This window comes from Nothoprocta perdicaria, unplaced genomic scaffold (assembly GCF_003342845.1).
Source record: "Nothoprocta perdicaria isolate Ctin4 unplaced genomic scaffold, notPer1 scaffold_6, whole genome shotgun sequence".
Classification (NCBI taxonomy): Eukaryota; Metazoa; Chordata; class Aves; order Tinamiformes; family Tinamidae; genus Nothoprocta; species Nothoprocta perdicaria.
In genome coordinates this window covers 4454458-4479109 of record NW_020455865.1, presented here as the reverse complement: position 1 = coordinate 4479109, position 24652 = coordinate 4454458, and the positions used below count along the sequence as shown (strand labels likewise).

Below are 24652 nucleotides of genomic sequence, written 5' to 3'. Positions count from 1 at the left end.
GAAAACATGGCTAACAAGGAGGAGAGAAGAGGTTATAAATAAATAAAGGTTACATTAAATACTCCACTGGTGTTTTATCTTATGCTTTTCTTTTTTCCTCTCTTAATCATACAGTGTTCCTTCTATTTATTCAAAACATCCTTCCACTACAATGGGGCTAAAAATAAGCATCATGAACCGGTTATGTGTTATCAGAAAGAGATAGTGTCATAACAGGAACTTGGAAGCCCATAACAAATTAATTCTATCTGCTGCCTGAGCTCTCAGGGGCAACCTCTGTAGCGGTTCACTCAGCAGTCACCAGAACCTACCCCTGAAACACAACCTCTGCTTGGCCCGAGATGCTATAAAAAGGGGAGCTAGAAGAGGAGCATATGAGAAACAGCTAACCAGGACTGCTCTGTTTCTCACATGCTCCTTTTCTAGCATTCTCGAATTCCTGCTCATTTTCTAGCTGGCTGCATTCTGACAGCTCCCATTGCTGCTAGGGCCAGTTTTACAGGCTTAAGGGGGCACAGAGCAATCCTATTTAGACAGTTGCAAATGGAATAATGAAACCTCCAAGTTGGGCTGTTTTGAAAGTTGGGCACGAGGCAAAACTTCATCCTCACTGTTGCTTAAATATTGCAAAATATTAATCTATTTCATTTATTGTGTTGATTCCAACTGCATCCAGTGGAAATTTGGCTTTGGAAAGACATGATTTCCATGCTTTTGCTAGTACCAATAGAAGGAAGGAACACATGGAGAACAGCACGAGAGTAATTCTTCAGTAATTCTGAATGTGATTCTTCTGGGCAGAAAAAGCGACAATAACAAAGAACACCAGTCAAGAGCTAAGCAAGAACTTCAAATAAATCACTGCCTTGTATCAGTTTCATGGTTTGTAAGGTAACTCATGCATTTCAAGGTTAGTGATACTGCTGTGGTGTTTTTATGATTATCAGATCCTGGAGATTTCCCAGCTGGGAAACACATGTCTGTGTGGGTCTCGAGTTGCACAGTGTTTCCTCCTCAGCAGGCTCTTGCGTTTACTCACTGTTGTGCTAGCTGTGTTACCACCAGCTGGCCCTGCGTTCTGCTTTCCTAGAGTACAACCTCTTATGCAAAGCAGACTAAGGCTCAGATCTAGCTAGACTTTCCTATTGAGCTTTTTCCAGGCTTGAAAATAAGGAGAGAATCTTCAGCTTGAGCGTAAAATTCATCTCCATTCAAAATTCTAGCTTAAACCTTGGGTGTTTCATCAAAAGCCTCCCTAAATACTTCAAACAGTGTTATAGAAATGAATCTCACCCTACCATGATTTTCCACATGCAGCACCAGTTGTACAGCAAAGGGGACATGGTTACAGCATGAATTTCATGTCTCATCTTTCCCTTCTCCCATTCCCAAGGCAGCAGTAACTTTCCTATCCCTTGGCTTCCCACTCCTGTGCTGCTCTGTGCAAGGCAACTGCTGAGCAGAAGTAGTGGACTCATTTCAAAACCTCAGCTTAAGGTTTATGCCACCAATTAACTGCAGTCTCCAGGCTCTGGGCAATGAAGAGCACAGAAAGGATCTCAGTAAAAAAGATGTATGGGAAATTCAAACAGCCAGCAGGACACATGTGGTTTGTGTTTGAAGCACTAATGTGATCCAGGAGAGGGGTTGAAAGAGCAGTGGAGACTTCATTTAGGGAGGCAGCAGATCATTTTGAAAACTGAACAGAAAACATATTTGCTCTTGTGTTGACTGTATATCAGGAAACTCCTCATCAGCAATTTTTTTTTTTCTTTTTACTCCTACAATAATGTTCAGTAAGTCTCTAATCTTCAAAGAAAGAGTTTATGGTAAAGCAGCAAAATATGCCAAAGTTGTATTCAATTATTTATGTGGCCAACATTGTAAGTACTTTATTATAAGAAAAGCTGAAACAAAATGTTGTTTCTGCAACATTCAGTTGTTAGATCATTATAAAGAAACATACAGAAAAAAATCTGTATAAGAATTGGTGATTATTAGATATCTAGAATGAGAGTAATACAAAGGTAGGAACCTACCAAAAGGCATGATTACAGAGCCCTCACACTGTGGTCTGGAATGAAGTTTCAAGAGTCCATACAAAGTGATCAGTAGTGAAGACTGCAACAATTCAAACAAGGCAACACTCACGTTCTTGTGATCAACCAATTCCGCTGCCTTCGTTATTTCATCCAGACACTTTCCAATGATGGGGATCACCTGGCGGTCGACCTCCGCAAAAGTTTTCATGGATTCACCTATCCTTACAATTCTTCTTTCTTCCATTTCTTGTATTTTCTGGAACATTACATTTTATTTTGATCAGACATTAGAAGCAGCTTCACAGCTTCAGTCAATTTCTCTCCCCAGCATATACCCTCTCCTTTTAAATTTATGATTTAAATACATTTTTTAACAGCTAAACTCTGCTGCTCTCATAAAAGCTAGAATTTATTGTCCCTTCAAATATCAAAATTCTTTTCTAAACGTATTATCTGTGTTACTCTAACTAGGTCTTTTTCAGTTAACTTTCCATGTTAGAAAATGCTTATTCATCAAAACCCCAGCCTTAGACTTTTGTAAGGAACGGCTCCTGCAGCTTCTAACGTGATTCCTGGAAAGCTGAACGTTTTTTTCATTTTGTGACACGTTCTGAAAGACTTTATTTCCATTCCAATAGAGAAACCGAGTGATCAAAGACTTTACATTCTCACCCCCCCCACACACACCCTCTCCAAAACCCTGGCTTTGCAGGTAGTTTACACCAAACATGCTCAACTCCCATTCTCTATTGGTCACTAGGTTCAGGGCTGGGATCTCCAGGATCCATCCCACAGCCTTGTGGTTTAGAACACGGGGAAAGTGGATGTGGCAAAACACTATTTTGGTAGATTATAACAGGGTACAGAAGGGCATGAACAAGGACTGCCTGTTTCGCATTAGGCTGCAGGAATTTGATGGAATGTTGTCAAATTAAAAAAAAAAAAGTCTGTGTAACCTTGACTGACCCACAAGCCAGCAAAACCAACAAAATACTACAATTAAAGGAAACAACAGACATTTTCTAAAAAAATAACAATGTTTTCAACACTTCAGCAACTACAATACTAGAGCTTACAGGTGTACGGCTATTGAAAAGGATCTTTCTGCAGAACTTTAGGCATGCTTACCTACAAAGCAGAACACCTAGCAGTCTTACTACGAATACAAAAGCAGCACAAGAAGTCTGTGTAATACCAAGAAAAATTTATCTCAGAATTCTGTTCTGAAAGGCTGTAGATGTCTGTTTAACTAAAAAGGTGAAGTTACAAAATGCTATGCGAATATCAATTATTTCTGATCAGATGATAAACACGAGACAATTTCTCTCTTGGAGGACTTATATTTTCCACTTCTTGATTCTTATGACCCGTTACACTGGCACGGTCATTTAGTGCCTCTGTTCCACTACATTACTTCTCTTTGTTCAAGCATGAGCTCAGACCTTCGGTCAGTATAAATCTGCTGGTGTTTTTCTTCTTTCCCTGCATCCTGTCCTAAACATCTTAAGACATAATCAGCAAATGTACTTAAGCCCTGACATTCACTAGCACAGAGCTGCTGTGGTTTAAACATCTGTGAAGTCTGATTGAGGAGAGGCTAGAAAAGACTGTGAGGCTTTACAGATGTAAGGACACCCAGCTGACTCCTTCCCCAACAAGGCAAATAATGCTCTCATTCCCCAGCTGCATGGATACAAGAGCTTAACAGAACAAGACTGTGAGCAGCTCCCCAAAGGCTGCTGTAATTTGTCACGACAACCCAACATCTCGTGCTTCATCTATTACCGATCACTCGGTATCTTGTTCAAGAGACAGAGGCCATTTATCACACCAAGCTCTCCAGCTCTTGGACTAGTAAATTGCAAAATAAAATGTGTTAACAGGAACGGAATGGACACAGAATAAAAGATAGGATGACAGTATTGAACAAGGGTGCAATACATCCCTCTCCTTATCCAGGAGAGTATGGCCTACTCCAGCTTCGTGCCAAAGGGCCTCACCTGGAAGATATTTGGTATGTGTGTGTAGTAATGATCATGCTGCTCACTGTTGAACTTCTGTAGAGTGGAGGAGTATTCTGCTTTGCTGTCTTCTGCCATTTGATGTCGCAGTTGGGCTTGCTGCCTTGCCTAAAGAAATGCCAAAAGAAATGTAGAATTTTATTATATAGAAATAAATTGCATTGCATTGCTCCTGGTGTTGCTGTCTTTGCCAACAGGCAGTACAGAAGCATCAGCATATGGGGCTCTGCACACTTCCCCTTTCAGTTTATTGCTGTTTCCTGTCATCTGTTTCATCGACAAGCTTCAGGCTCCAGTGTGCACTGCTGGAGATGAGTCCTCCTTCTCTTCTGCCACGCGTGGCATGGCTTTGCCCTCTGCTTAACTGGTATACATGCCTGCCTTCAAAATCCAGGACTTTTGCCTAAATCAGTTCAAGCAAGGCATAAAGCATGGTTTGCACGAGGAACAGTTCTCACAGCTAAGGCAAACCCTCCGAATGAACATCTCCTGTTATTTCCATAGGCCATTTTATGTTCCATGAACCACCTCTAACTACTGCACCTAAAACACCATGAAAAACGACCCCACTAGTAGCCTGTTTAGTGGCACAAGCTCTTTCTGTACCTTTACAGGCACGCTTCTTGCTCCCCTTACTGCCATGCTAGCGGGCACCTGCTTTTTTGTAACACACTGCCCGTGCGTTGGCCGGCAATGCGCCTTGGGGCAAGGGCAGAGAAAGAGGAGGAGGCTCTTTTTGTCTCATTTCTCACTCATTAGCTGCAATACCAGGTTGGGACACTTTAATCCATGCTCCCATAGTGCTCTCTGCAATACTCCTGTATTCACACTTCCCAAATTGGGCTGGCAGGAGCTGCACCAGACAAGCAGAGCCCAAGCAGCAGCTGAGACACAGCCCCCTGCCTATTTTTACCCATGCAGACGATTTGCTTTGCTACCCAGCTTACCATAGCAGAGCAGCGGGCAATTAGCCTCACTTCTTTCCCTGGAACAAGCTGTCCCTGAGTGACCCTGTTATATTTTCAGATCCCTCTCTTCACAATTCTTCTTCCTGAGGCCTTCTGTCATCTGTTTCACTGCCCCACGTTATTCCTTCGCTGCCTATTCCATCTGTTCCAGCTGCCTTCTTCCTTGCTGCTGGGCCTTCCCACATTTCCACGCGCTTCCCTGCGCCCTCATTCCCCAGCCGTCCCCCCACCAGTGGAGCTCTGACTCCCACGTGTTCCCAGTGCCATGTAGCCCTGCCCACATGCTCCCACGTGTCCCAAGGGACCCACTTCGGGGCTGGGCACCCAACACTCACTCCAAGAAGTGGGTGGGAGCTCTGCCAGCCATTTCAACAGGCCTGGGCTTTGGTCTCAATCTAAACCCTCCTGTTTGCCCTAGTTTTTCATATGGTTGTGAAGTCTCCTCCCATACCCCTGTCTACTTAACCCTGCTCTGGAGCTCGCAATACTTCTTGAGCACAGTTTCAGTCACCTCCTTAATTGTGGAATAATCTCTCTAAGAAAGGAAAGGGAATGATTGCTTTAAAAATAACTTCAAGCATTCTTGGGTGTTTCAGGGAAAATAGTTTAATAAATGATGTTAATCTCCTCTGAGCAGGGGGCTACCATTAAAAATGGTTCCAAATTAGGTTATCATTTGAACGGTTCCAAGCAGACAATAGTTTCCTGACAATAAATCCTTGAAATACCAAATCATGGAACGTTTTAGTAACCATAACTGGAAGGTAGCAAATTCTGCCAAAAGACTTCAAATCTCAAAAAAAAAAAAAAAAACACCTAACCCAGGTCTCCCTCCCATGTGTGCAGCTCACACATCTCACCTAATAACTTATTTCACCTCAATCCAGCTATTGCACTTGCAAACTCAGTCAGCCGTAGGAATTTCCTCACTCCCCTTCACATTCTTTTTCCAAAAAGCGCAATTCCAGCCCAGTGAGAACAGTTTCGGTGCAGGGTGCATAACAGGAGACAAAACAGTAGCACCAAATGGAAAAGACTGACTAAAATGAAATAAGTGAACCTAGAAACGTCCCACGAGGATTTATAGCTGACCACTAACTCCTGGAATATAAATATAAAACCTCACAAGATGTACCTGCTGCAATGATATCCCCAGAAGTCACATCCTCTGTGTGTGTGCCCAAGGGCTATGTCATTCGTGGCATTTTCCCACCCGCACGCTCCTATGAGCCACCCTGAACACGGAGCCCACCACAGCCTGGTACAACACACACAGCAGCTGGACCAAGTGACCATGGAGAGGTCGGCAGCTGGGCAAGGAACATGCGGGTCCTCAGCACGCAGAGCACCCAGCTGCTGCAGATCAACGTCCATTTGTGCAGCCCATTCTCATCACGTACCTAAGAGCAACCCATTGTTTGGGCTGACTTCTAGGGAAGGCCCAAGGCCACTTAAGATCTTTTTCTCTTTTTCTTTTTAATAGTGCAGCTCAGGAATTTGTCCCTCAACTCCATTGTCCAAGCAGAACAACAACGAATCCATTGTTGCACGTTGCAGGCCAAATCCCTCAAGCCCTCAGAGCTCATTCTCATGAGCAAGTTCCTCAGCTGGCTACAAGCAAAGCAGCTCAGAACTAAAAGGATAAAAGGAGCAGACTCTCAGTTTCCAAAGTTATCTTAACTGGCCTCAAATAAAAGCAGACAGCACACTAGTAAGGAAAACTGGGTATGTTCCAAAAAACAAGGTTTTTTTCTACGAGTGCCCCAGTGATGTTTTGTTTCTCCTGGCCACTTCATGCATTTGGCAAGCTTGAAATAGCTTAAATGTTTTTCCAGTGAGATATTTTGATCTTAAAAATAAAAATACAAAGAAGCCTGATTTTTTTATGACTTCACTGACTGTGTCACTCTAATATCATCACTTTTAGTATTAGCAGAATTTGTTTTATAGCCAGGCTCCTGTACTCTGCTGGAAACCCAGAATGATAAAAAGGAGATGGTGACATTAAGTTTCAACAGTGAGAGCAACGGCTGCAGTGGCCTGGAGCTGCACGGAGTCACAGGAGCTTTACAGAAGAGCCTATTTTAGGAGCAATTTATAGTTGAGTTTCACAGAAAATTAATACCAAGTACATTTCTGCCTTCTTGACTGCTCTTTACTGCACACAAATGGCTTCAGAGAGGGTATTTTTCAGGTTTCGTGGAATTAAGCTTCAAACATTTGATCTGCAAGGTATTTTCTGGGAGACAGACAAGGCTTTGGAAAAGGCAGTTTTGGGAGAACTAGGCCTAACCTCAGGAACAGGGCGACGAGGCTGTCGCACACTTTTCAGTCAATGTCCTCTCTCCCTTTAGGCAGGCAGGGTGACCGAGGACGCATGCGGGTTTCCAGCACCACAGGTGAAACCACAACCCAGATTCCCTACAGACCACCAGATTTCTCAGTTGCAAGGGACGTGTCAAGACTAGGTACTTGTAATGCAACAAAAAAACCTCCTCTCCCCCTCTTAAAGGGGGAAAAAAATGAGGTTACCTTTCTGCATCATGAAGAAAACAGCACATTCATTCAAGAGATTTGGGAGGAGAAAAAAATGCTGCTTATTTTCAAATTTTGCATTTAAGCTCAATCTACTTTTCCACTTGTAAAACATTCACTTGAAAACTTTATCACTTCACAGCATGATGCAGCTTTGTAGGGATAGTCACTGCATGTGAGAAAATGAGATGGAAGAATTATTGAGAGGGAACGTTCTTGGAAGTCCTTGCAAATATACAGTACTATGAAAGCCCTATATAGTGAGCTGCAAACAGGACGAGTTCCTTTCGAGCAAAGCCCCCGAGAAGAGTTAACAAATTAGAGAAAACATTCGCACAGTCATGACTGGCATAGCAAGTGTCAGAGGAGCGAGGAAAGGCTTCCCCGTTGCCATGCATAACATGTTGCTCAAAGAGATCTTTGGGGGTAGAGGAGGAGCGTGTCACACTTTCTGCCATTTCAGTCTGCAGTGACAATAAAAAAATTGAGGGCTTTTTTTGCTGAGCACAATTTTCTAAGACATATTCCAGCAACAGGAGCAGGGTCAATAGAGACACTGTCTTCTGGGTTTACACAGACCAAAAATGTAACTCCTCAAGGCTGTTGTGGTGGGAGTGATATGAATAACTGAAAAGGGCAGAAAAAAGAGCTTTGGCTGCCATTCAGCTGCTCCACGGCAAGGGGAGCAGTCCAGTTCCTTGGCAGTTGCTCTTATCCAGAGCGGCAGTTTCCAGACGAGGCCTGGGTGAAAACCCCTTTCTTCTTCCCTGCCGCCTCCTCCCCTCAAAGGAATAACAGCCCTTGGACAGCACAGGAGATAGATGGTTGCCAGGCCATCGCCTGCCAAAACAGACCTGTCTTGGGCAAATCCAGGAGCAGACTGAAATGCAGACAAACGTGCACAAAAAAAACCCTCCTTTCCCCCGCAAAACACTCAGACCTTTCAGAATAAGTTAATGATAAAGGCAGACTTGGAAACACTTCACCAATGTCAGGAATGCTTTCGATTGCTCCCAGACTCTTTCAGCTGCAGCCTCTCGTCCTGCCTACACAGATGCTCTGCTGCGAAGAGGGCAGCGGGCATCTCCTGGTAGCAGCAAGCCTAGCAGTGCCCACGGAGCCGCTAAGCGGAACGGGAATCCTGCCACAGGCTCCAAAACAGGGCCAGGGTTTCAGGCTCTGATTTACGTCGCCTCCAAACCAAGCGCCATTGTTTATTTTGCAATCACTGGGCTGATCTCTCTGAGCTGGCAAGCAAAAAAAGGCTTCAAAATCCTTTCTCCTGAAAGGGAGACAATCGAGGAGGGAGAATGTGCAGGAGAACAGGTGGGAGAAAAAAAGGCATATGAAAGATCATTACTTTTAATGCTAGCAAGGATGGAAAAAAAATCTGACAGTCTGTGTATGCCTGAAATCTCTTGGCTGAATATAATATACAAATGAGCAAACGACTGACGGGGAATGGAAAACCTTCATGATCAAACCTCAGGAAGTGTTATCTATTGCACCAGCGTTCCACGTCACCCTGCCAGATTATACAAGCGAAATACTCAAGTAATAAAACATCAGTGAAACTGTAACGAGAGGGGTGCTCTAGCACAGCTCAAACTGCTGCAATCCTATCTGCACTACTTAAAACCCACATATTCCCATTTATATTAGCATTATATCTATTTATTTTGCAACGAGGCCTCACCTAACCGTGCCAGTCCTACTCTCAGCCAACCAGCTCGGCAGCACGATTGCAAACACAGCTGCTGACTGATGAACAGGCTCTGGCAGCTCGATGTTAACTTGAACTCTTACTTAAACAAACCGGCCCAAGGCCTCGCATACCTGGCTATAGATCTCCCTTCTGCCACAGACTCCCTTGCAAGAATTTCTGAGGGCTTCATTTCCCACGTATAAAGCAACCACGTAGATATTTCTTGTCTATCATGTCCAATTTATCTTGTCAAGTCTGTTTGCAAAGTGCTGAGTGAAGTCTAAAGGTTATGTAAGCAGAGGACCATTACATAAGAAGTAGGAACAGCAGCAAGTACCGCTGTGGAACACCCCAGAACAGCCCCATCACTCAACACACACTGTTGTAAGGCCCTAATGAATTAATTATGCCCCGAAACCAAATCTCTGTCTTCTTGCGCAGCAGTTTCAATGCCACAAAGACCAAAAACACAAATTGCCTTGGGGACCAAATCGTGATAGGGTAATCCTTGCTTACATGCAGAACCAGCCTATAGTTTGGAGAAATCCACTTCCCTCAGAATAGCTAAAGAAATCAAGTTATTACTAAAGAAAGGGGCTCACATAGTGAGGGGAAGATATGGGGAAAGGAGGCAGGAGGTGACAAGATTTGGGACAGAGGCTGCTAAAGTTTAAATGATTTCTGGAGAGTTTGTATTAACATAAGCCAATTAATTTCTGCAGTGCGTAAACACACATACTGAATGCAAACACTGGAAATTATTCTAAGACTGTGGAACAGATTGCTTAGTTCACACTTGCCATCCTGGACACGGGCTCTATCCATCTTTCTGCAGGAAGGTTTTACAAACACAGTGCATGCTCTGGGCTCAACGCAGTTCCTTATACTCATTTGCTTGCCTTAAAGCCTAACTTTATAGCTACAGTACATTTGCTGTTACAATGAATACTTTACAGAATACATGGTTAATTCTGACATCTTTACTTCATTTTCACTTGGTTGTTACACAGGTAAAATAAAGTTCTTGTGGTATTTTGACAGAGTAAGAATTACAAACTACTTTTACAAGCACTTAAACACAAACTGCTTTGCATTTCCAAAGAATGCTTCTTATGTTATGCTTTTTTATTCAAAAAGGGTTGATCTTTAACCCAGAAACATTCCCTTTCTTTCCCTAACATGTTTGCTCCAAGGTAATCTGGTTCCCCTCCTGATATGGCTGCATTTTAGCAAACTGCCTGATAATTGTGTAATACAGGGCATTATTAAAGAACCCTACTAAAGGAAAATGTTTGTTTGGATGCATTTCCCTTATCTGACACTCAAGGTGACCAATACCTGTGTTCCTTGATCTCCTGACACTAAATGCACTATTTGCACACGATGTATAAGGATATTATTAAATTATCCTGCTACTCCTGCTATAGTCAGTAGCTCTTGATTCAGTAGAAATCCAAACTCATGCATTAGTGAGGAGTCTAAGCAGAAAACGGCTGCTGTATCATCCCCGAGCGTCACCAACAGCACGCTGTAAACAAGGATTAATGGTCCAGAGATGCAAGAGATGGATGGTCCTGAGGGACTCCCCACATTTATACACGTCATTACCCATTTGGAAGGGAGCAGTTCCAAAAGGAGATCATTAGATGGCTGCATTACCCATAAAGAATTATATTAAGGTGAATGTAATGGCCTTCAATCACGTTACCAAGGCTGCACTTGAATTAATGGGATATCTGGCCCAAATTGCAGAGCCACAGAAGGGTTTAGCAAGTGCCATCCGCAGAGCAAAAGAAAGCGGCTGCCTAATGGGCACACACAAAAGAGGCTACGCAGAGAATGTGGGGAGAGTCCTGTGCAACCCCTGCCTCCCAAATAAGAGCTGCAGAGGCCAGACCTTCTTGAACTTGCCTGCAGGTTGCACTGGGACATTGCTGATGCACTCACGAAACCACAGCAGGCAGGGAGGAGAGTCATCCCTGGGATTATCCACTGCTGCAGGTGGAAGAATATTCAGCATATTAATGGCAAAAAGACTGTGGAACATTTCCAGCTTCTAGTATCTTTGCAAAGTAGCACTGACAAATTCAGGATGCACCTGACAAGCCCAGTTATCATGGGGCAGGTAACTGCATCTCCTGAAAAACTAAGCGCATTTAGTAGTTCTCGTGGGCAGAAGGAAGGAATCCAAAATCTCTGGCTACGCTGCAGAATTTCCTGCTGACAGTCTTAGCTGCTCAAAAGCTTGGGGCCATACACTGCAATAATTTGGCTCTGGGCTGAAAATGTTCCTCTCTGGTTTGATTGAAAGGTGTCGGGGCTGCACCCCGACCCATCTGTTGTGAAAAAGCAGACTGGAAGTGGGGTACCAAGGGCAGCGAGGAAGCCCAGATAAGAGATGTCTCTGGGGGCTAAGTAAAAACATCTCAGGGTGTCCTTCTTTGTAGGGACATCTAAATTCTTAGTGAAGATGTTTGTGTCTCAGGGCAAGAGCGGCTGGGAGAAGAGTTTAACACTTGACAGTGACTCCATTTGCAAAGGCAGGAAGATGAGCTTCTTCCAAGTGTCTTTCTCAACAGCAGCATTTCTAGATTCGTGGTCAGTAAGAGCTTGCCAGTGATTCATCTCACATCTGCCCAGGGCTGGGCAAGTGGACGCGTCTTCTATGGGCAAGAGGGGACATGCAGACTCTTTACATCCCATAAAAACTGGGAGCGAGCAGCCAGGGAACGTGGGGTCAGAAGAGAACGAAGCCTCAGATGTCTGGCATCTTTCTGTGCTTATATTCACCACAAAGAAAATTAATGCCATGGTGATACTGCTTCATGAGGTTTTATGGCTTTACGCCAGTATTAAAATATTCTGGGACACAAAGAGCCTCGGACAAGGCAGGTACAGCCTTATATGAAAGATCACACAGCACATAGAGTTTTCAATAAACTTTGAAATTACTTAAATTACTGAAATCACTCCCATTTGCCTCAGCTTTGCCATTTCAGGAAGGGAGGGGAGGGAAAAAAATGTAGAGGCAGCACCAGGATAAAGCTATAAAGCTTTTGCCTCTTTTTAGATATGATACAGGGGGAGAGGAAAACAATCATTTTCAAGAAAAAGAAGGATTGGCACCATTATTCTGCATTTTGGAGCAAGTTTGATTTCAAACCGTCAGCTGACTTCCAAAAACTGAAGCAGCTATAAGAACCTAGGGGAACAAATTAAACAGAAAAATCCCACAGCACCAGAAGAACTGTCAGCACATCACAGGATGTGAATAAAATCTCTAAACAAACTCAGCCTTTCTGGGTGCAGGTCAGACTTGCTGAAGGCAAACCAGTTGAAACAAACAAACACTCCAGAAAAAGTAAATTAAATAAAACAAACCACATACACTTACAGCAAAGTCAGGAGCTTCTCACTAGGTGAGAGCTAAGGTCAAGTTCATACTTCAAGTCTTTTGCTACCTCCTAAAACCCAGAAAACATTCACATTAATCTCAAAACCACTGGAGGCAAAATCCTCCTAATGCAACAAAGGATTCAATGCAAAATGCATAGCTAACTTTTGCATTTGCTAATGCAAAAAATAAACCCAGGTGACTAGTCCCAACGTCAGGATCGCACTGCTGGACTTGTGCAGAGCTCAGGTGATGCTGCCCCAGTTGAAGTGAACACTCCTTTGTGGCACAAGGATTCGTATCGAGAACCCCAAGTCATGGCTGTGCTCAGGGGAGGCCCTGCCTGATACTGTCAAGTGCATCCTCACCCTCAAATGCTAAGAAAATCAAAAGCAGCAAAAACTCTCAAGCCTCACACGGTTGCCTCAACCACTTCCTCTCTGAATGCAGATTCTGTAAAATACTTTGAAGATTAAGCTTTAGAAAAAACAGTTGGCTTTTAAATTGTACCAAGTCTGCAAAGACCCCACCGAGTGCCACGTTCTCCCATAAAGATGTCAGCTTTTAGTGACTGCAGCTCCAAAGAGAAGGAGCAAACAATACAGCGCTTCCTTATATGTCCACCAACTCCACGCTGGCCACACAGCCCGTTTCCCCAAATGGTCAAAAAATTAAAGCAACTCCACTGTGGTTTGTGAAAGAGAGCTGCTTTATAAGCACATATCCCCCCAGCCAAACGGGGCAGAAGGCAGCAGCGAGGCCTCTAGTTTTCCCACTGCTGCCATCAACATGCTGCACAGGCCACTTCGTTTAGGAACTTTCACAGTACAGTGCTTTGTAACACAGCAAGGTTTCCATTCTTGCTCTACTAAACCAAGCTGACAAATCGTTTGTGCCAGCCTGCACCGTGATCTGCATTTGGGCATCCTCTCTGCGGACGTGGGCTGCTTGTAAGTTAGAGACTCGGTGCAAAAATGGGACGTGGAGCTCAAGAGTCCTAAACCTACTCCCCTTTTCGGATTCCTGCAAAAAGAAAAAAACCTGTGAGCATCGCCGAGACCTGAACGCTACCTTCTGTTCTGTGCAACTGACACCAAAAGAGGAGACATGAGTGAGCAATGCTAGATGTCCTGCTACCTCTTAGATCAGCTACCAAGCCAGCTAGCTGCAAGGTGAACAAACCCAGAGTGGCCACCAAGGGGGCAGAGATGACATGTCCCCTCCTGCAGCAACCCAAGCAGCTCTTCAGGAACAGTCTGGACCTTGGTCCAATCTCCTCTGTGTCCATCCTGCTCTGACTCTAAGTACAGACCTGAGGCCCTTCATCCTCCTCCTGTTAAACAGGGCTGGAGCCTGAAGAAATAAAAAATGGACAGTAACTCTTCCTTTGCCTCTCTACCACTATTCCTGCTAATCCTAGCAGGTTGCAATACCAAGAGCTGTCCCTTCGGCAAGGCCATGGGAAGTGCTGCTGAGCAACAGCTCTAAGCAAAATCAGATCTACTGCAATAGGAGGAGGAAAGAAAAAAATCATTGGGTTTATTTGAAGCTGAGAAATTTCTGCATCTCCCTGGAGCAAGTCAGCGAGAGCTGCCCCAACAGCAGCTCTGGGTTAAACAATATCCTATTTTGCACTGGGGAGTTATGTAAGAGCAGTCCCAGTCACATGGGAAGCAAAGAAAGGGCATTATTCAGAGCCTGACATGGATGAACCCAGTTTAACACATGCACTTAGAAAACACTGTTCTCTCTGTTCGGTAATATTATTTCACATTCCACTCGTTTTGATAACCTTTTCCTTCTCTCTCTACTCCACCGACTGACAGCCTAACTGGGAAGTCGATTAATGCCTTCTCCAAAGATCAGCCACCACAAACCCCTGGCCTAGTAGGGCAGCTTGCAAACACCCAGTGCAGAGCTAAGGAAACGCAGAAGGGAAGCATGGAGAAGAAGAGAGTAAGAGCAAAAATCGCCTCCTGGAATTTACCTAACATTATTTGATACATAACTATTACGTTGCCTTTTACTCTGGCAAAAAAGCCAGCATTAGAAACAGATGTAGAACTAAGGGAATCTCTTTACACAGAGGGAGCAGAGATGATCTCTCTCTGGCAGAAAGGGTGCACATGGCATTACACCTTCAATACACATTCATCTGTGAAGTGCCCTGACAAACCCAGAAGGCAATACAGAATTAAAAAGTGATGAGATGACAGGGATATTCTTCTCTTTGATATTCAATAACACTGCCAAGGAAATTTTCTAGCTTGCTTTTCATTTACCTTCCTTACTTCTAATATGTGTATCCCTGATGCCACCTGCTACCCAACCTCCATGATGCTCAGCATACTAGAAACATTTTAGAATCATACAGATCTATGGAAAATTGGCACTAAATGGTTTACCAAAATTGAATTAACAGAGTGAAGTGGACTTTTTGAAGAGCAAAACCCACATGTTGCAATGGAAATTTTGGGCTATAAATCATTTTTATGTATGTTTTATTTTCCCTTCCTGATGTTGCAACAAAAGGTTTTGTACATTTGTATAGTCAGATTTCAGTGCTAGAGATCTTCATATATAACAGCAGTGTCTCCGGTTGTATGATCTCAACTTTACACAAGAGGAAACAAGAATTTAACTTCATCAAAGAGTAAAATGAAGACAGAACACTTCTGGTCTGATTTTCCGTGCTAAATTCTACTCTATTTCAAAGTACACACTCAAATCTGCATGTAATATCATGTCTTGACCTCTTTGAACATCCTGGCTTTTTTCCACCTATGTGACTCAAACTTTTGTGGAAGACAAAACTACCCCTACACACTGCTGCAATCTTGATCACAAATACCACATTGCATCTTCTGAGCAGATGTGTAGACAAGAAGTGTAGGCCAAGAACAGAAGCAATTTAAGTGTCTTCTCCCTTCCTGTTGCTTTCTTAAATGACAAAGGCATCACTGCACTTAAATGTTTAAATACTGCACATCCGATTCAAACTCAAGTGAGAAAACACTAAACAGCAACATTTAAATGGATGTTTTAAAGTCAAGCTCAGGAGCTTTGCTCACTGGGGTCAATGTGTGAAAAGCCACAAACAGCTCTGCAACCAGGCAGCAAGTATAATAAAAATAAAAGCTAAATCTCATGTGTGACAGCCAAACATTTCAGGATTCTCCTCAACATGAAGAGTGATCCTGCTGAGCACCTCGCACAGAACAGCCATCCTGGTGATATGTCACTACAATTAACGCCATGGGGACACATGAAGTGATGCTCCACAACACATGAAGTCAGGTTTACCTTCCAACCACAGAGCATGCGGGTAACTGCAAGCACCTGTTTCTTTGGGGACTCCTCAAAGCTTGTCTGTTACAGAATCTAGGTTTTTAGTTAAAATTGCTTTTGCATAAGCTTATTTTAGCCACACCAGCTATGTTAGACTGAGTTTTCACTGCATCTTTATAGCTTTTATGCAAATACAGGTCCCTGCAGAGACACCTCTATTTTTATCAGCCTATGAACAGACTTAAGAAAAGTGTGAAGCCTCAGAGCATTAGGACTACTGGTAGGATTGAGGAATTGATCTAACCACATGCACGCTGACAAACAGGCTCTCCTCCCTCTGGCTTACCTTTTCAACATCTGCTTTTGTAACGTTGATGTCAGCATCCATTTTCTCAAAATACTGCTGTGCTCTATCAGCTTCCTTGCAATCCCGTTCAAACCGCCTTTTACTCTGGAAAAGAAAAAGGAAAGTCACTGCTGTGAAAAACAGACATAATGTGCAAAATAAAGCTAAAAAGCAATTCTGCCCTTACACTGATCTGCTGTAATTACTGCAAGGAGATTTTAGGACTAGCTTGTTGACACTGGCATATATTTCCACATTAATTATACAACAAAGTGACCATAAACACATATTTTGCTCCAATCTGCACACAAAATCTTTGGTATTTCGAAGCTTTCCCAATTAACACCAACATCTACTCACATCTAGTCTCCCAAATCACTCTTTTCCAACATCTAAATCCCTTGTTTTCAGAAAACAAAACAAGCAAGCCACTAAGATGCACATGTTTGAGTGGGACTTTCAGCTACTACCGTTTCCTCTCCTGATCCTCTTCTCTCCTTACTTCCTTGCATATTCATGCAATAAATCTTGATCTCCAAATTCATTTACTTATGAGGAACAGCACCATAATCAAGAGCTGGTCCTATTCAAGGTGCTCGTGCAGTAGGAAGCTATTCAGCTTACAGAGGAATATCTAAATAGGACCCAAGGGACTCGGAATTTCCTGGAACGCTCAGCACACTTTAAGTCATATCAAATGAAACGCTACTCATGATATACACAGATCGTGGGGAAAGCCAAATGTATCATGAAATCAGTTTCTATCATGCCTCCCAGTGTACTTAAGACAGCAGGGTTCTCAATACCACATTTCTTCAGTTTTCAGAGCTTTTATCCATCTATCCTTTTTCAAATGTCATGTTTGGAACCATGTCCATGAAGACAGTGTAAAAATGGCTTAAATGTCACATCTCAGAAGTTTCAACTTACCGCTTCAAGCTGTTTCCAGCAAGTCTCAATATGCTGCTGTGCCTTTCGGCCATCGTGGAAGTGCTGTTTCGAAAAAGAAAGAAAAGAAAAAGAAAACATGTTGAACAACAAAAGAACAGACAGGCAATTATGTTCAAGGAGCTCTAGAGAAAAACAGAAATGTTTCTGACAGCTGGTTTTGCAGCTCTGGAAAACGGAGCAGGTGTACAACGACTATCCAATGTCTCAGCAGGCTGCAGATGTATATTTGCATCAATTATAGCCGTTAGTTAGACAAAGTCTAATTAATCTCTTTAGCAATTCTACCTTGTATTGTTCACTGTAACACATAATTATTGGTTTGCTATACTAGGAAATCTTAAGCACTTTCATCTGAAGAGGATCTCTTCGGTTACTGACTGAGCACCAGAGTGGAATTAAAATTTCTCTCTGCATGGAGCTTACCAGGATGCCTCTGATTGACATATTCCAGCAACTGATATTTAACCTGATTTTCCTTCAGTCTCAACACAAAAGTCTCTTCCTCCTGGATAGCTAGGCTGCATTTGTGGAGCTGGATGCTTGTTGCCTTTGGGAGGGCTTTCCTACTTTGCACCCCTCCAGAAATCTCCCTCTCCCATAAACTTGGACACATGGAGATGTCAGCTACCTCCCAGCCGATAATGCTCTATAAAACAGAGGAGCTTCTCACATGCACAGCTGCCTTCGTAGCAAGAATCTTTTGGTCAGTTTAAGTAATTCCTAGCCCTTACACGATGCTCTTCCTCCAAGAAGGGGATATGCTTGAGGATCTATTACCCCCGCTATCTTCTACATGCCTCACTTTTCCTGGAGAGAAGCGATTGTTCGAGATCACTGTGCGAGTCAATAACATGGCTGGAAAAAAGAGACCACAAACTCTAATGCATTCCCAAGCTGATGCCAGAACAGGTTACTCTCCTTACACAATACCTTTTAAAATAATACACAAGAATTACTAATAGGAAGAGAGAGTAGCCTTTCCCGTTACAGTATTTTGCTTGCGACCAGGATGTTTTATTTTAATACAGTTTCACACAGTGAGCTTAAAAGCTACAGGTTTCACATGGCCAGATAGGACCCAAATTCATATATCTCACCAAAATTCAAACATCCTCAAGCCTATGCATCGTCTACCATTATATATAATTAATGCAACGTGTTATCAGTCTGATGTATATACGCACACATATACATGTGTGTATGTGTGTGTGTGTATATATATACATATATATAGATAGATAAGATAAAAAAGAGCTTTAACTTCAGAACCAGCCTGGCACCAAACGTCAAGGTCACAAGTGCCTCAAGCACCTCAGTTGGCTGCTACTGTTTCCTGCATCTTCCACTCAAGCAACTGATATTGCCTGCACCAGAGACAAGATTCCCAAGTAAACGTGCTGGAGACATTTCCTAGCGGCCCTTCTGATTCCATCAGACAAGCCAGCCCCAACATAGCTGAGGAGCCAACTTCCTTAGGCTAAAACCTGCAATTCCATCTCACACAACGCCTGACAGCAGCCTACAGCTTGGCAGGGCGAGCGGGAGAGCTGCCCACCACCAGGAACGCTCCAGGTTGTCCCCCTGTTGCCCTGCACCTCTGTGAGCAGGGACACTCGCTGCTGCCCAACGTAGGGGCACCCCGTGCTCTAGCGGATGGTGTTTATCTCTCCGTAAGCCTCCCCAAGCGCAGAAGAGGGGCACAGGGTCACTAATGTTTTAACTACAGGCGCGCAGAACACTTTGATCTGCCTGTCCTGCTCCTACCTACTGGAAACACGGAGTGTGAAGCAGCAAGGCCATAAAAGGCGACGCAGCCCAACAAGCGGCTCTGCAGAGCCCATCGTGGATAATCCTGTGGTTCAGACCTCTGTCACCTTCCCAGGCTCCTCCAGAAGCTCATTCTCTGCACCGGGATACGACAAAAAATATGCAACTGGAAAACTGCTGCAGTGGTGGGATGGGAGGAAGTCTCCAAGGGAAATTTAGTTCCATTTCTGAATTCCCATTTCCTTTAAAGTCTGTGTGAGACACCAAGATACTGCATCTTCCTTGCTACAGGGCTTTGAAATGCTCTTAATTTCAGGCTTCGCTTTAATTAAGAATTTAGGAAAACAGTCTAAGGAGCAACTACAATTTAACACTGTACTGTAATAGTGTACAAACATTTTGCTAATGAGTGTGGAGTATGTGGAGGTTTTTAAAGCAGCAAACCTGCAAGTAAAATGACTTGGTTGACTCCAAACTGCACTTCCTGCCTCCAGCCTTCATCATCCTCCGCGAGCTCCCCTGCCCCCTGCCGCTCACTGCGCTGGAGAGGATGAAGGGACTTGATTTGGGAGCAGCTGGTCTGCCTGAAACCTAGTGCTCCCAGTGACCCATAAACCTGGGGGGCACGGGGACCAACACACGCATGCAACGTGCCAGGTTATTTCAACAGAACAACTGTTCAATTTCTGTCTCCTGGGCAGGATGATAAACCTGAAATCAAAAGCATACCTGCTAACTTGAGTTTGTATTTTTAAACTACTTTCAAGCTACTCAAAAAATATGGCATTTTATTCTTGCTTTTGTTATTTATCCCATTTCCAAATTTATCGTGTCTGCAAACTTAACTCTACCAAAGTGCTTAAATTGCATAGTAAATAGACAGTAAGCCTGGGCAGTAAAACTGCATTCTTCGATTTTTTGCTGCTTTAAGAAGCTCCATTACAGTAATGGAGAAGATGTAAAATGGGCATTGCTGAGGATTATTGAAGGAAAATGAGGAAATGCCATATGATAGAGCAGCAGTCTGAGGAATGCAAGAGGATGATGTTTCTGGGATTTCACTGAAACACAGGTACTACTTCAACTATTTTCTAAGTATATTTACAACCCTAATTTTTTAATATCACATACACATCCCTGCTATGAGAAAACCGCACGTGGCAACGATCACAAGCATGGAGTGTCCTTTTGTTGCTGCAAACCCTCTATCCCCCAAGAAAATTCCCAGCTTCCATAAATTCATTCCACACCAAACATCTAAGCAATAGCACTAGCTACTATCCTACTTCCAACTACCTATGTTACTTCAACACTCTGTTTTATACATAAGAGAACCGAGACAGCACAATTAAGTGATCTGCTTCAAGTCATACAGGAAGCCTCCAGTTTCCTCAAACCCTGCACTATCTTCAACTTCTGCAAACTCACTTCCTTTAACAGACTTGAAAATCTTCTGAGGCAGCAAAAGTCTTCCTGCTCTGTTTCAATGTTTAGCAAAAACAACAGCAAAAATAACTTGAAGATCATTTTTTTTCTTGAAGAGGTTTCAAAATAGAAATTTTAATTTTTTTTTTTTTTTAATGGAATGAAAACCTTAACTGGTTAATCGACACTTGGTGGTTTAATAAGTCATACGGAAAACTACCATCCCTAATTAGTCACAAGCATTTCGTCAGCACAGTCACAGTGATAGAGAATATTGCCTTTCTTTCCAAACAGAAAGCTCTAACCGCACCCTAATCAGGCTTTCCATTTAAGCATTTGGGTTACAAGATAGACACCAAATTAATATATTACACTGCAAACATGCCAGAAAGACATCTGCAGCAGAAGTGGTTATTCTTTGTAAACCATGGTTTCCTCCAATCTCCTTTTTTTCTACATCCACCCCAATCAAAGCACACATAGAACAGCAGTGCTAGCAATCTGCTGCAGATTAAAAACAATATTCTCCAAAGCAAAACAGTGAAACAGAAAAGCCAAATCCTTTGAGAGATGTTGAAAAGAATGCAAAAGAAACATGTAACAAGGAAAATATTCTTTTTAAAGGCACTAACACTCCCCGAAATAAACTACACACTTTTTAGACGTTGCAAGGCCTGTGCTACAACTTTAGCTCACATGAAAAAGCCATAAGGAGGTGAATTCTGTATATGCTAAAATGGAAGTTTGCATTTAAGAATGGTCATTGCTCCATTTCCTCTAATTCCCCTTAATCTATACCTAGGGCAACTAAAGACACCATCAGTCACCCTAACAACTTGAAGATTTCTATGCGAAACACTTTACCCAAGCCTTAGACCCATGAAATAGCTTCAAACACAGCATTAGCCCAAGCCAGACTGTTTCGGCCGCGTGACCACTGCTGTCCTCCTTTTCTGTGTATTGGAGCACAATGCTACTAGGAACTCGCAGGGGGCTCTCGGCCATCCATATTTGGCTGCCTTTTCCCTGGATGTCTCTATTCAGGACTGTGTTCCCAGGGTAAGGCCCCAGAATTGAGATTCCGGGCAATCTCACAAGAGCTGGAAAGACTTGAGACATGTTCAGCACAGCATTAAGTGGCTCATATAGAAAAAGTGCAGATTACATCAACTTTTTAGAAAACAAAGAATATTTTTTAAAAGCCTCTTAGCTCAGGGGATATCCAGCTAGTTTAATGATTTGAAGTAAAGGAAGAAGAGTTTTTGAAAGAACTGGGAACCCAAGTAAAAGCCCATTGTAGGCTTAGTTCCTTCTTTAGTTTTCAATCAAATCACAGGAGTCCGTGTGCTCTTTTCATTGCTCTGCTGACGGAGCTCGTAACAGCTGCGGAGAAACCCCGGCCACAGCGTCAAAGACAAAACCCTCATTGACTTCTGCCAGGCTCGGATTTCACCCGTGGCAATCAAAATGTGGAGAGGCACCTACAATCCAGCGCCTGTCGCTGCCAACGTTGTCACAAGAGGCTGAGGGTTATTTTTGCTACTGTCCCTTGGTATCAAAAGGGGTTACCTGCCCACAGGCTTCACAAGAGCTTGGAAGATGTCTGTTAGCTTCTTTCTGACCTTTAAGCATACAAGTAGAGAAGCAAGATGCAGCTAAAAGCACCTTACAAAGGACACTACAGCTGATGATTTTGCTGAGGAATGATTGTATTTTAAGTGAAAGGGTTGCCCAAGTTGCACAGAATACCAGCAAGCTAAGAGGGATGTTCAATCTCAGAAACCGACCACGTGAACCCTTGTCTCTGACTTACAACTGGCTCGCTCAGTTTGGATCAATAGCCAGTCAAGTACTATTAATGGAGGACTATTAATGTAACAATTTCTCCTTCAGTCTAGACTATTTTTGTTACAAGTGATTCACAAGATAATAACCAGCGATTAAAGCATATGCAGAGACTGAAATTAGAGAATGCTACCACTTTTCTCCAGTTTTCCTAGCTTCAGCTTGCAAAAAAGCCACGTTAAAATGTTTTTCTTCTGACCTGAAAAGACAGGAAACTGCTTCTACAGAAGGTATCTTTGTTTCCAAGAACAGCAACATGCTCTCAAGGTCTTATCTCTGTCACTTATAACAGTAACATTGGCAAGACGCATTCCTATGAACAGTGACATGAAATACATGACTATATTTCCATATAGTGGTATAACCCCTTTCTCCTGGGCCATCTTAAAGCCAGTATTACTCTTTGTAATAGGCAGCCATCAGCTAGGTGTCCCTTGACACAGATTATATGAATATATGAATATCTAATCAAAATTGAGGCTAACTGCACCGGAAATGTCTCTTCCTGCAGGGACATTTTCCAAAGGAATCACAATTAGAGACCACTAGGACCAAAGTTTCTCGGGCTTCAGACAAAGATTGGATCAGCTGCACAGCACAAACAGAACTAGCTGCTCAGGCCTCCTGTGAGACAGGCCAACAGCAATCATAAAACAAGCACAAAGCTGAGAGATACTTTGCAGTTGTAATATTTATAACAGCTTGCTGTTTCATGCTACATGACAGCTTAAGTCCTTATAAAGACATTTTCCTGCAATTCTTAACTTGGAACTGAGTGATTTCTCCCGAAGAACGGAGCGACTCCCCTTTGCTGCTCTTGCTGCGTGCAGGGCAGCGCTGTGTTTCCGCAGTACGGGGGAGCGGGGCCGCAGGGCTGCTGGCAGCCACCAGCTGCTCCTCAAGTGCTTCTCCAGGCGGCTGAACCAGCTGCCTTCAAGGCAGCAGGCCCGGAGTGCTGCCAGCGAGGCTCTGAGCTCAAATACAGGGAGGCCAGTTTATTTGGAAAGAGGGTCCCCCATCCGCAAATTCTTTCTATGGGACTACTCAGGGCCTTAAAGGCTGCATGCTCAGCTGTGCTTAAGCACTGTAGGAGATCAAACCCAGGGGCTTCACAAAGGGTGATCTGATGCTAATGCTAAAAACTAGGGTAGGAAGAAGAGATGATGTTTTCGGTTTTAAATCCTTCTGCAAGAACAGGAATAAAGGATCATGGCACTGGCCCTTGGCTCTTCCATTTCCTAGTAAACACTGACTTCCAGATCTTGCCCACAAATTTCTTTTCCACTGGTTCAAAACCAAGAGATGCCACCAATCCAAACATCTCCACCCTCCTTAAAGAGTGTGTCTGGAATGGTTCCATACAAGCGTTGCAGTGGTAAGAAAGCTAAGAGATGTACAACTGATGCCTCAACAGACAAAGAAATACTTGATAACTCTTTAGAATTATCCACCTTTTAGATGTTTTCATAAAGCGCTAATGTACAAGTACTCTCATGCATCAAAATCCGAATTAGGCTCCTTTCAGCTTCCTATCAGGTTCCCACTCAAAAGGGTAACTTTTATAATAAACTCTTCCTTTTTCTCCAATCCAGAGGAGTCTTCCATGACAAGATCACTTGTGTTGTTTGGTGATGGAGGCCTTGCCACGGTGAGGTGAAATTCAGTCACGCACATCTGGCCTCAAGAGGAAGGCAGATGGGGCATGACCTTCATATACAGCACGATACCTAAAGGAGGACCCTGCGGCAGGCATCAGGATCCTCGCTGGAGACGAGAAGTACTCGCATGAGGGCACGAACACACTAAGATCAGGAGAGTGCAAGAAGAAGTGAAAGGGAGGAACCTGCCCCACGATGAGTTTCACTTCACTGGACATCTGGGAAGAAGTGAAACAGTGTGAGGAGCTCTCCCTCCTCCCTGCTCGCACTGCACGTGGAAAACAAGCAGGGTGTATGCACGATTGCAAGGGCAAACATCTGCAATAGGATAAATACTCAGCTGCATTATCCTCTGGAGGAAGGATGCATAAAGGGGGAAAATTAGGAGTGCTCAATGACCTTTGCTACTGAAGTGTCACAAGAACATAGTCTTTGACTGTTTTTTTTTCTTTCTTACAGCCTTCTGACGATCAAAACATCACGCAACAAAGCGTGTGACGTGCCATATCATAAGGGAAACCCAGAACTCTCCCAAGTGCCAAATCTTGTCAGAGGGAAAAAAAAAAAAAAAAAAAAAAAAAAATCTGACTTTGCATTAGCAGTGCCAAAACACTGTGAATCTGCCAACTGGCCCACGCATCCAACCTCCAGGTCGTCCCAGGAGATTTTGATTAGCTGCTTCCTCCCATATTATCACCATTAGCAGC

General features: G+C 43.4%; 1 protein-coding gene across 19 annotated transcripts in view; it reads right to left on the bottom strand.

Annotated features, from left to right (window-relative positions):
• The window catches only part of FNBP1 (formin binding protein 1), an 84040-nt gene that overhangs the window by 23821 nt on the left and 35567 nt on the right, over positions 1-24652 (bottom strand). For all 19 annotated transcript variants that reach the window (XM_026049296.1, XM_026049297.1, XM_026049292.1 and 16 more), the window contains exons 5-8: positions 17230-17292; positions 16300-16404; positions 4043-4171; positions 2152-2298 (exon numbers count right to left, since the gene is read on the bottom strand). In XM_026049296.1, the coding sequence (XP_025905081.1) occupies positions 2152-2298; positions 4043-4171; positions 16300-16404; positions 17230-17292 (444 nt within the window). The remainder of the gene's footprint in view (positions 1-2151; positions 2299-4042; positions 4172-16299; positions 16405-17229; positions 17293-24652) is intronic.